A 12882-nucleotide genomic window follows, 5' to 3' on the forward strand; every position below is an offset into this window, starting at 1 on the left:
AAATTGAATTAAATAAGCTTTATAAAATGTGTAATTGTGTTCACTTTAGTTAGTTGTTAAAAAGCATTTTCAGGTCAATATTCTTTAATAACATTGTCAAAGTATTGGATCGAGATCGGAAGCCATTTTTATTATACATTTATAAAAAAAAAAAAAAGTATATTTTTTAAAACGGTTATGCAAATATACTGGACTTCAATGGACTAAAATGTGTTTATATCACACAGAAGTAGTGTTAAAAAATGGACTTGTTTAAAGCAGATGTTTCTTTATGTACACTACCGTTCAAAAGTTTGGGGTCACATTGAATTGTCCTTATTTTTGAAGGAAAAGCACTGTACTTTTCAATGAAGATAACTTTAAACTAGTCTTAACTTTAAAGAAATACACTCTATACATTGCTAATGTGGTAAATGACTATTCTAGCTGCAAATGTCTGGTTTTTGGTGCAATATCTACATAGGTGTATAGAGGCCCATTTCCAGCAACTATCACTCCAGTGTTCTAATGGTACAATGTGTTTGCTCATTGGCTCAGAAGACTAATTGATGATTAGAAAACCCTTGTGCAATCATGTTCACACATCTGAAAACAGTTTAGCTCGTTACAGAAGCTACAAAACTGACCTTCCTTTGAGCAGATTGAGTTTCTGGAGCATCACATTTGTGGGGTCAATTAAACGCTCAAAATGGCCAGAAAAAGAAAACTTTCATCTGAAACTCGACAGTCTATTCTTGTTCTTAGAAATGAAGGCTCAAACAAAAAATTGTTTGGGTGACCCCAAACTTTTGAACGGCAGTGTATACCAGGTTTTTACAGCAGTTTTTGGGAACCTGACAATTATCGTACCGACGACCTCGACTGAATTTTTGTTTTATTGACACTGTGGAAAAATGGTACATTAAAATCGGTGTTGCTGCCAAACGCTTAATCATCCCAGGGCCTTTCAATAAAAAGCAAATATAAAATGGGAAATGTGTTTTTCCTCATGTTTTTCAATAAGAAAAAAAAAACAGGGCAGTTATGCAAACATAAAGACCTCAACGCATGTCAAGCTGAAGTAGTTTCTGAAAAGCTTGACTAAAACTAATTAATTGTTGGAGACTAGAATACATCATTGATAACATATTTTCTCAGCTTCCTTTCACACAATCTAAAAAAAATAAGACACAACACTTACACTGCGTTTCTGTTTTGTGTAAAATCTCTCGCCCTCACGTGAAATTGACGAATTGCGGAACTTTTGCCACATTGAACTTATTGATTGATATTCCAGCATTAACGTTCATTACAGGGAATGATTTTGGGGCTCTTGCATACCCACAGGAGACCCCGGCGAATGGACCAGATGTGACTTACCAGCTGCGGGTGACGTTCTTTGATAGAAACTGTCAGTACTTCTTTGGGAGAACATGGAAGAGTGCGCCGCAGAAGATGAAGAACAACAAGATGTCCCTTAATGAGGTAAGATTTATTAACATTTATTTTTAGACGTAGATGACGCGCGCACACAGAACAAATGATTGGATAGGACAGGACTTTATTGTCATTGCACAAGTACAACGAAACTTTGTTTTCAGTACAAACCCGTTCAAGATTAGACAAACAAGCAGTGTACAGGGTTACAGAACAGGAACGCTGATGGGTCGCCAAAGGCGCCCCGTAAAAGATAAGAAAAAGGTGAAACGCTGGGGAAGAAGATGAGTAAAAAAATACAATCTAGACTGGGCTCCTAAGGGGGATAAAACCTCCATGCAATGCACACATAAACATGTTACATTTAATCACGACAACTCACAACAGAGGGGCGGGGAGTTGGGCCCCTGGAGGTCGACTGCTGCTATGAAGCGCTGCCAGCCGTCCATCACCCCGAGGGGAAACAAGCGGTGGTGAAGGCGTGGGGTGGGGGAGGGTGTGTATGTGCCCATTGTCTTGGGTGTGATGATGTAATGTTCATAGACTGACTGAACCGCCTAAAGATCTATTGGATATCATCAGGAATACAATAACTAACCTGTGCCCTATGGCAAAGAGCTTTAAGATCGATGCTTTGGGGAGATTTTTTTGTGTCAATTTTGTCCAATATGACGCCAAAAAACGGACTACAATGGCGGATGCGCGCACATTTTCAGGATTTATGCAGATCCCAAATACAGATCAGCAGGTACCAGAAGGTAAGAAAAGTTGCTTGCATAATATTGCGAAACAAAACACCAGATATGTTTTACCTTATACACACACCATAATAATACTCGTACGTTGAAGCACAGTACAATCCATCAAGCGGTGCGGCTTCATAGCTTACCAAAGTCCTACTAAAACATTTTGATAGATTTTTGAGCGCCGTGTGTAATGTTCTAAATTTTCAATGGAACATATACAATTTTGGTGTGGTTTATTTGAGTCATATTGCAGTCTACACACTTCTCTTATGTGTGACTGCCATCATATTGCAGTCTACATGCATTTCTTGTGTGTGACTGCCATCTACTGGTCACACTTATCATTACACCATGTACCAAATAAGATAGCTTTGAGGTCGGTAAGCGCAACCAAAATTATTCCGTACATTAGGCGCACCGGGTTATAAGGCGCACTGTCGAGTTTTGAGAAAATGAAAGGGTTTTAAATGTGCCGTATAGTCCGAAAACTACGGTGATGATATTTAACTACCGTATTTTTCGGAGTATAAGTCGCACCGGCGGAAAATGTATAATAAAGAAGGGAAAAAACATATATAAATCGCACTGGAGTATAAGTAACATTTTTTGGGGAAATGTATTTGATAAAAGCCAACACCAAGAATAGACATTTGAAAGGCAATTTAAAATAAATAAAGAATAGTGAACAACAGGCTGAATAAGTGTACGTTATATGAGGCATAAATAACCAACTTAGAACGTGCCTGGTATGTTACCGTAACATATTATGGTAAGAGTCATTCAAATAACTATAACATATAGAACATGCTATACGTTTACCAAACAATCTGTCACTCCTAATCGCTAAATCCCATGAAATCTTATACGTCTAGTCTCTTACGTGAATGACATAAATAATATTATTTGATATTTTACGGTAATGTGTTAATAATTTCACACATAAGTCACTCCTGAGTATAAGTCGCACCCAAACTATGAAAAAAAACTGCGACTTATAGTCCGAAAAATACGGTACCTAAAATTGGTCGGTCATATTCGTGCCACTTCATCTCTGGGCTGAGAGCGCTGCTCCCCTCACCTGTTCCTGATTGACGATCAGGAGACACACCTGTCACTGGTTGTTAATCAGGAGGCTTTTTGTGCCGAGCGTCGCCATGTGGATGGCGCTGGTTTATTGTTGCCTGATTGTTGGGGCTGTCTGGGATTATATCTGCCATAATCCCAAATTCTGACTCACCCGCGGTCCATTCCTGTGGCCAAGATGATTTTCTCGTCAAAAGGTATTTTTACTTTCACGTGGCCTTCCTTCTCTGCCTCCAAGCGTTACTGTGACATGTACCGTAATTTTTGGATGATAAATCGCAGTTTTTTTCACAGTTTGGCCGGGGGTGCGACTTATACTCAGGAGCGATTTATGTGTGAAATGATTAACTCATTACCGTAAAATATCAAATAATATTATTTATCTCATTCGCGTAAGAGACAAAGCAAATGTCCGCAATCGTCACACACACGTTAGCAATCCTCACACACGTCAACCAATAAGAATTCGGCGGGGGCGGGTCATGGCAGAAGTGCATTGTGGGTCATGGGATGCTAACTGCTGCTACATCTGTAGCTATTAAAATGGATTATTTCAACATTGGCGGTAACTTATAAAAACTGAGAAGGGCTGAACTAAAATGGCACCGAAAAGGAAATCTTATACTGCAGATTACAAGCTGGACGTAGTGAAATATGCAGCAGGGAACGGCAATCGAGCAGCAGAAAGAAAGGACATACCAGAGGCGACACCGGGGAGGAAGATTTCATGGGATTTAGCGATCGGGAGTGACAGATTGTTTGGTAAACGTATAGCATGTTCTGTATGTTATAGTTATTTGAATGACTCTTACCATAATATGTTACTTTAACATACCAGGCACGTTCTCAGTTGGTTATTTACAGTGTTGGGACTAACGCCGTTAGTTTCGGCGGTAACTAGTAATCTAACGCGTTATTTTTTTATATTCAGTAACTCAGTTACAGTTACTACATGATGCGTTACTGCGTTATTTTACATTAATTTTTTATGTAGTATCGGCTAGAAACTGATGCGCTGCGGTGTCGTTCTTCTGAATCTTCCTCTGTCACACGCCGGAGAGAAGAAAAGAGGCGTGTGTGTGTGTCTGGGTGTGGTGGGGAGGGACACACGTGATCCGTGGTTTGATATATACAACAAAACAAAAAGGTTGTTCGCATGCACGTTCAGTCCACACACAGCGTGGTCATGGCGAGCGGAGTAACGGAGGAGCTTGAACGCCCCGCGCCATTCAATCGGTGTGTTTATAGGTGCAGACTACATTGTGCAAGACGAGGGTTTTAAACACATGCTGAACGTGCTTGAGCCACGTTACGACATCCCGTCGCGCACCCACTTCAGCGATAAGATTGTGCCAGATCTTTATGAGCAGGAGAAGAAAAAAGTTGTGGATGAACTATCCAGAGCATCATCTGTTGCGCTCACGACAGACTGGTGGACGTCCAGGGGAACTATAAGCGCTCACTTCATCACAGCAGACTGGCGGATGAGAAGACACGCCCCCTCTACGAGAGTCACCTTGCGCAGGTACTGACACAAGCAGTGGAGGAATGGAAGATAAAGATATCCCAGTCACAAGTGATAATGCCAAAAATCACATTAACGCAGTGAATGAGGCAGGACTGGGACCACAGGTAGGTGCACATGTACATGTAGTGCACATTTGCACATGTAGTGAATTTGACATCACATCTCAGTCAATAGGATGGATCTGGAAGGAGGTTTCCTAGCACAACAGCTGCTCATGTACTTAAGACAAAGCAAGAAATGCTAAAGCTGCCTACTCAGAAAGCTCATACATGATGTCCAAACGAAGTGGAACTCCACTTATGATATGTTGGAGCAGCAGGCAGCTATATACTCTGCATTGACCCACAACACCCTGAAGAAAAATGTCAAAGACATCATCAACCTGTCTGATGATGATGTGAGTGGCAGAGGAAGTCCTCCAGGTGCTTAAACCCCTTAAAAGTGTTACATCTCTACTGAGCACTGAAATTTCACCATCTTTGTCAATGATCCTGCCACTGAAAACAAGGATTGTACAATCCATGACTCCAAGTGTGGAAGACAGCAGCATCAGGCTTTATTTCACTATCTATGTTTCAAGGAAGATGATGTACCTTCTTATGTTGCACTTTAACTTGTTTTTTATTAATGGTCATTGGTCCAAGTTTAAAGAAAGGAGAAATGCCTTTTTATGTTGCACTGTTTTTCATTAATTATGTTAAAATGAAAATAAAAATGCATGTCAAGTTGATCAACAGATTGTATTATTCTCCAGTGCAATAACAGTATTGTAATGAAGGCTAAAAGGGCGTTAATGGGAGCTTTAAAAAAAAAAGAAGAAAAAAAGAAAGAACTAAATAGTTACTTTTCACAGTAACGCATTACTTTTTGATGTAAGTAACTGAGTTAGTAACTGAGTTACTTTTGAAATTAAGTAACTAGTAATTGTAACTAGTTGCTGGTTTTCAGTAACTAACCCAACACTGGTTATTTATGCCTCATATAACGTACACTTATTCAGCCTGTTGTTCACTATTCTTGATTTATTTTAAATTGCCTTTCAAATGTCTATTCTTGGTGTTGGATTTTATCAAATAAATTTCCCCCAAAAATGCGTCTTATACTCCAGTGCGACGTACATATGTTTTTTTCCTTCTTTATTATGCATTTTCGGCCGGTGCGACTTATACTCCGGAGCGACTTATAGTAAGAAAAATACGGTACTGTATTTTCCATGTCTTTTGCCACTCTTTTGTCCCTAGTTGACCTTTAATGAAATCATGACGGCAGGTGTTCAAGCTCGTCAGAACCTCCCAGCAAAGCAGCATTCCACCTTGATAGACTACACCTGTGCTTCTCAAATATTTCCTGTAACGCCCCTCCCCATAGGAAGAAGAAAATATTTAGCGCCCCCTCACTCTCCACCGTGACTGTAAATAGTATAATTTGTCTATAAAATTGTTATAAATATACCTCGGCATAATATTGTAAGTTTATTAACATTAAAGGAAACAACACCCACTGTGGTTACAGTGAAGCCAAGTGCTACATACGCTTCATCATATTCAAATAAAAGCATGTTCCTTGAGGTCACATGCGCCCCCAGGAGGCCCCGCCCTACTATTTGAGAAGGACTGGACTACACTGATGTTACATATTCAAAGACCTCAATGTTAAAACTCTCCCTTCCTTGCATAACTCAGGGTAAGGCAAACATTCCAATGCTTCAGTAGCTCCAACTCAGATGAGCTTCTTACTCGGTCAACACATTTATTAGCATCTCTTTATACATTATTAATCAGCTTCCCCCCTTAGAATAACTATATTTAGTTCACAGTCTGCTCACTCTCTCCGACCACACTTGGTGAAGCATTTGGAGTCCATGTGTAGTAGTCGCCATTCATTTGTTAGGCGCCATCCATTTGGAATATTTTTGGCTGATGTACTGCAATTCATCAACCCTTTTCAACTTGAACATCTCTAATTACTATCCATTTAACGAGACACGCAGCACATGTTTTGCCCAATTAGTCGGTGGACTCATGAATTCATAGAACATTACTACACTGGCTGGGGTCATTTATTTATTAAAACATGTTACAGTAAGTTGTGAGGGGTATTTGGGCTGTCGGTGGGACGCAATTCACTTTTTGTAGGGGACAATACTATAAAAATGGAACTTTAATAAACTTTAGATCAGTGTTTTTCAACCACTGTGAGATACAGTCTGGTGTGCCGTGGGAGATTATCTAATTTCACCTATTTGGGTTAAAAATATTTTTTGCAAACCAGTAATTACAGTCTGCAAACTATGTGTTGTTGTTGAGTGTCGGTGCTGTCTAGAGCTTGGCTGAGTAACCGTGTAATACCCTTCCATATCAGTAGGCGGCAGCCGGTAGCTAATTGCTTTGTAGATGTCGGAAACAGCGGGAGGCAGCGTGCAGGTAAAAAGGTGTCTAATGCTTAAACCAAAAATAAACAAAAGGTGAGTGCCCCTAAGAAAAGGCATTGAAGCTTAGGGAAGGCTATGCAGAACAAGACTAAAACTGAACTGGCTACAAAGTAAACAAAAACAGAATGCTGGACAACAGCAAAGACTTACTGTGGAGCAAAGACGGCGTTCACAATGTACATCCGAACATGACATGACAATCAACAATGTCCACACAAAGAAGGATAAAAACAACTGGAATATCCTTGATTGCTAAAACAAAGTACCGTATTTTTCGGACTATAAGTCGCAGTTTTTTTCATAGTTTGGCCGGGCGTGCGATTTATACTCAGGAGCGACTTACACTACCGTTCAAAAGTTTGGGGTCACCCAAACAATTTTGTGGGATAGCCTTCATTTCTAAGAAGAAGAATAGACTGTCGAGTTTCAGATGAAAGTTCTCTTTTTCTGGCCATTTTGAGCGTTTAATTGACCCCACAAATGTGATGCTCCAGAAACTCAATCTGCTCAAAGGAAGGTTGGCACCAGTGGATTTTACCTGCATCGATGCTCAATATGACCGGTGGGATTCAGTTGGTGCCAAAACAAAATGACCATCCCGAGTCGGCAGCATAGTTTCGCCAATGTTGTTCCTCATTAGTACCTCAACCTACGAGCTTAACTGCTTCTGTGATGGAGCTCCTATCTCAAATCACTACGTCGACATTTGAAATGAAATCCATTTAATTAGTGCCTGCACCCAAAGCAGCACAAATTTAACATGCAACATGCCTTTTAAAAAAACAAACAAACATTTGATTAGAAATATTGAATGAAAAACAATACAATAAAATGTACAACTAACAACTACAGTAGTTTTATGTAGTAATGCAATAATAATGTACAGGATTTACAGTGTTTCCCATAAACTGCCAAAATACCTGTGGCGGTGGGAGCGTGGCTATGAGTGTGGCTATGGGCGTGGTCACCATGACATCGAGTAATTTGCATAATTTACTACAATGGTTTGATTTTCTCTAAAAAGGCTCAAAAAATGTATACTTACTAATTAATAATAACAGTTTTGTTTTAAACGTCCATCCATCCATCCATCCATCCATCCATCCATCCATCCATCCATCCATCCATCCATCCATCCATTTTACAATATAATTACAACACTTTATGTACATATTTATATACAGATTTGAACAATAAGTTATTCACTGAAATATATTTATTAATTGTGGTTCTTACAAAAAATATATCTTATAAAATATAAAAGCTAAAATGTCTTAAAGCTCTGCCCCTTTAATTAGTGCATACTAAATAATTTAACTTTAGCCTACTACTACAACCATATTATTTACCAGCAACATAAAGTGAAACAGAGGCAGAGGTGTCCTGCCACAGTCAGTAACAAATAAACAGAAAACAGTAGTGGTGGTAGATAGACACAGAGCTTCATCAAACATCTGATCCACTGAACAAAGAGCTCCAAAAATCTTGAACTTAAGACTGCCATCAGTTTTACTCCCTACACTTAACCATGTGTTTCCTACTGCCTGCAGACTTTGCACCCTTTGTTATATACACATGTTGTGTTTCTAATATAAATTCATTTAATAAAGTCAAATACAAATAAGGCAACAAGGGAAGTATCCTACACTTCTCTTTTGTAAAGTAAATCTGAACAGCCGATATGGGCATCTACACCAACTATATGATTTGCCTGTGAAGCTGGAGAGGACAAAAAAAAAAAAAATTATTTTATTTTTAAAATTTTTAATTTTTTTAAAAATTTTTATTTGTGGCGGGCGTAATTCTTTCGTGGCGGGCCGCCACAAATAAATTAATGTGTGGGAAACCCTGATTTACCTTGGAGAGTGGACTACGACGGTATTCTTCTTCTACTACTTTTCCATCAAACACACCATCAGCAGCTTCTACATATTTTTAATGCATAAATATCCGCCGTTTAGACAGTATTTAACACTATTAGCTGACGTTAGACTCTGCTTCAGTGTGGTGCAGACTGGCAGTGATACGTTCGTACTGCTTCGCCAAGTCGACTACACAATCGGTCGTGTTTTTGATGGTTTATTTCTTTAATTCATTGAAGTTCCACATCTCTCTGTTTGAAAGTCGGGAGCCCACTCTTATTTATTTTATAAAGGAGCATTGCCGAGTTCCTGTCTAGTCACAATTCTTGAATGGAAATAAAACAATAATAAAGTTAAGTTGCAGCCGGTTGTTAAATGTCACACACATCACAAAATTCTCTCAGGCTTTTTGTTTATCTACCATAATCTTCATTACGTGTCTATAAAACCCTCAGAATCGTATTATTTATCCAGCGTAATCATTATGGAAACCATTTCCTATCCTGTTGGGATGATAAAGGCTGGGGTTCCTTTTTGTTGTGTTGCTTATTTTTGGATTCGGTCCCATGCACTGACATCCCTGCTGGTCTTTCTGAGTGGCAAATGGCGGTTTGATATCCAAATAATATGAAAAGGGAGCTGTAAAAATGGCAGTTAGCTGTGATGGATTGGTTCTAATATTGTGTGAAAAGCCAAGATGTGTGCAGTCATTACAGGAAGGAAAGGCAGACAATCAATCTCACCCCCCCCCAGAAAGAGACAAGGTGTCCTGACAATGGGGATTGCTATTGTAGCTTTGTTGTTTTGTTCTGTCCAGCCTTGATTTATTAAGCTTTTACTTTGGGGGGAAAAAAAAAGAGATCAGTTAGTGGTGTTGAGTGGGAGTTAAAAGGGAATTTAGCAATTGAATTTGACCATATAACAGCATGCTGTTATCATTGTTGTGTTGGGTTTTTGTGATGGGTTCCCACAAGACTGTAATAAGTATTTGCTTCTGTTCAAGAAATGAGCAGCAGAGGGCAATGTTGTTCCTCAAATGGTACGAAATGGATCTGTGGAGAGCAGATGAGGCACAAAAAGGAATCTTTCTATATTATCTCTCACTGTGATCGCCTCATTTAACTGCCTTCGCATGGAGGAGCCACAGTTCTCTCCTCTGACAAGCAGACGACAGCCCGGCTTTGCAGAAAAGGCCAAGTTTGGTTCCTCTTGTTTTTATGTTGGTCACTAATCACTGCTTTGGCGGGAAATGCACAAGAGAGTGCTATGAACATATGTCTCTTTTCTTAAACTTTTGTCAGCCAGATCTTTCATCTTGGCCAAGTGTGCTCCAACATGGTAGCTAAAACAAATGTCCAAAAGTTTGATTGAATGTGTAGGTCTTTAGTTGTGATCTGTGCCATAACACACTGTCGTATCTTGAAGGCTCTGATTGGTACCAGGGACATTAAATTACCTCAATGGCAAATAGGACAGGGCTTTAATTCAAATCAAGAGAGTAATTGTAAAGAAGATGCTATTTTCCATTTATATGTATATATACACATATAAGTGTGTGTATATATATATATATATACACTACCGTTCAAAAGTTTGGGGTCACCCAAACAATTTTGTGGAATAGCCTTCATTTCTAAGAACAAGACGAGACTGTCGAGTTTCAGATGAAAGTTCTCTTTTTCTGGCCATTTTGAGCGTTTAATTGACCCCACAAATGTGATGCTCCAGAAACTCAATCCGCTCAAAGGAAGGTCAGTTTTGTAGCTTCTGTGACGAGCTAAACTGTTTTCAGATGTGTGAACATGATTGCACAAGGGTTTTCTAATCATCAATTAGCCTTCTGAGCCAATGAGCAAACACATTGTACCATTAGAACACTGGAGTGATAGTTGCTGGAAATGGGCCTCTATACACCTATGTAGATATTGCACCAAAAACCAGACATTTGCAGCTAGGATAGTCATTGACCACATTAGCAATGTATAGAGTGTATTTCTTTAAAGTTAAGACTAGTTTAAAGTTATCTTCATTGAAAAGTACAGTGCTTTTCCTTCCAAAATAAGGACATTTCAATGTGACCCCAAACTTTTGAACGGTAGTGTATATATACGTACACATATATTTATGTATGTAGGTATATATGTACGTATATATATATACTGTATATATATATGTATGTAGGTATATATTTACGTGTATATGTGTATGTATGTATATATGTACGTATGTATGTATATATGTATGTACTGTATGTATGTACGTATATATGTACATACATACATACATATATACGTACGCATATACATATACAGCACTGCAATACAAAAGCTGCTTTTACCAGCATTTATGTCACCACATGTTTTACGTCAGTGTTAATATGCACAAGCCATGATTAGATAAAAATAATACTTAAACTTGCTTTTTCTTGTTTTCTCAAACCGAGTCGTAATGTCGCCTCTTTTCCCGCTGGGAGTTCAGCGGCTAATCCGATCTCGTATTGGCCCAAATGTTGTCAATGTTTTAAAAACATAGAGCAGGCGGGACGGCATGAAACGGGAATGAATGTAAATAAGTTCCAGTGGCAACAGTTTTAGCTATGTGGGCTCAACATAAGGGGGAGGGGGCTTGCCGATACATTATGTCCAAGAATGCCCACATAAGTACGTCCGTCGATGTGTGACGTCACTCATTTATCACTGTTAAAAAAATACACCAAAACCCTGTGAACAGAGACAACCAAAAGTGTGTGCAAGCCCACAGCCTAATGCATAAACCTTATGATTTGATGCTTTATTGCTTTGGCGTCGTTTAACATGACTATCCAACAATCTAACAACATTTTAAGTCCCCATTCAACTACTATTAGTAGGTATCTTATGCTGCCGATTCCGATTATTCATGGGATTGACCAATATCGATCACATGTATTAACTGTACATTTTAAAATGTATTTATGGTGAGTGCTATTGACAGTTTAACACCACAATATTCAAAGTAGTTCCCTTTTCTCTTTTATTACATACAATTTGAGACGGCGCATGTCCGTCCCTGAAAAGCAGCAACGCACTTACACGCACATGCGCACGCACACACACGCACACACACACACACACACACACACACACACACACACACACACACACACACACACACACACACACACACACACACACACACACACACACACACACACACACACACACACACACACACACACACACACACACTCAACTTTCACTCCCTCGCTCGTCTTCCCTGCCGTCAAGGCCACTATTATATTAGTACCAGCAGTAACACTATTTCCCCTATTTTCCCTCTGTTAAATACAACTTATAGGTGGACACATCTTACCTGTCGTGCTTATTTTTTAATTTTTTAATTTCATTATTATTATCATTTTAATTTTGTATTTTTATTTGTTCATTTATTTATTTATTTTTTATTGTTTTTTTGTCTGTTTATTTTTCTCTTTTCCCTGTCGTGCTTTGTTCCCCCCGCAAGTGTCAAATCACTCATCACTTCCGGGTTGATTAAGCATGTCATTTTCGCGCCTGCTTGCTACGTACACTACCGTTCAAAAGTTCGGGGTCACATTGAAATGTCCTTATTTTTGAAGGAAAAGCACTGTACTTTTCAATGAAGATAACTTTAAACTAGTCTTAACTTTAAAGAAATACACTCTATACATTGCTAATGTGGTCAATGACTATTCGAGCTGCAAATGTCTGGTTTTTGGTGCAATATCTACATAGGTGTATAGAGGCCCATTTCCAGCAACTATCACTCCAGTGTTCTAATGGTACAATGATTTTGCTC

General features: G+C 39.0%; 1 protein-coding gene across 1 annotated transcript in view; it reads left to right on the forward strand.

Annotated features, from left to right (window-relative positions):
- nphp4 (nephronophthisis 4) overlaps window positions 1-12882 on the forward strand; it is a 486853-nt gene that overhangs the window by 1559 nt on the left and 472412 nt on the right. The window contains exon 4 of the mRNA XM_062054501.1: window positions 1327-1464. Coding sequence (XP_061910485.1) covers window positions 1327-1464 — 138 coding nt within the window. The remainder of the gene's footprint in view (window positions 1-1326; window positions 1465-12882) is intronic.

Source organism: Entelurus aequoreus, linkage group LG07 (genome assembly GCF_033978785.1).
Source record: "Entelurus aequoreus isolate RoL-2023_Sb linkage group LG07, RoL_Eaeq_v1.1, whole genome shotgun sequence".
Lineage (NCBI taxonomy): Eukaryota > Metazoa > Chordata > Actinopteri > Syngnathiformes > Syngnathidae > Entelurus > Entelurus aequoreus.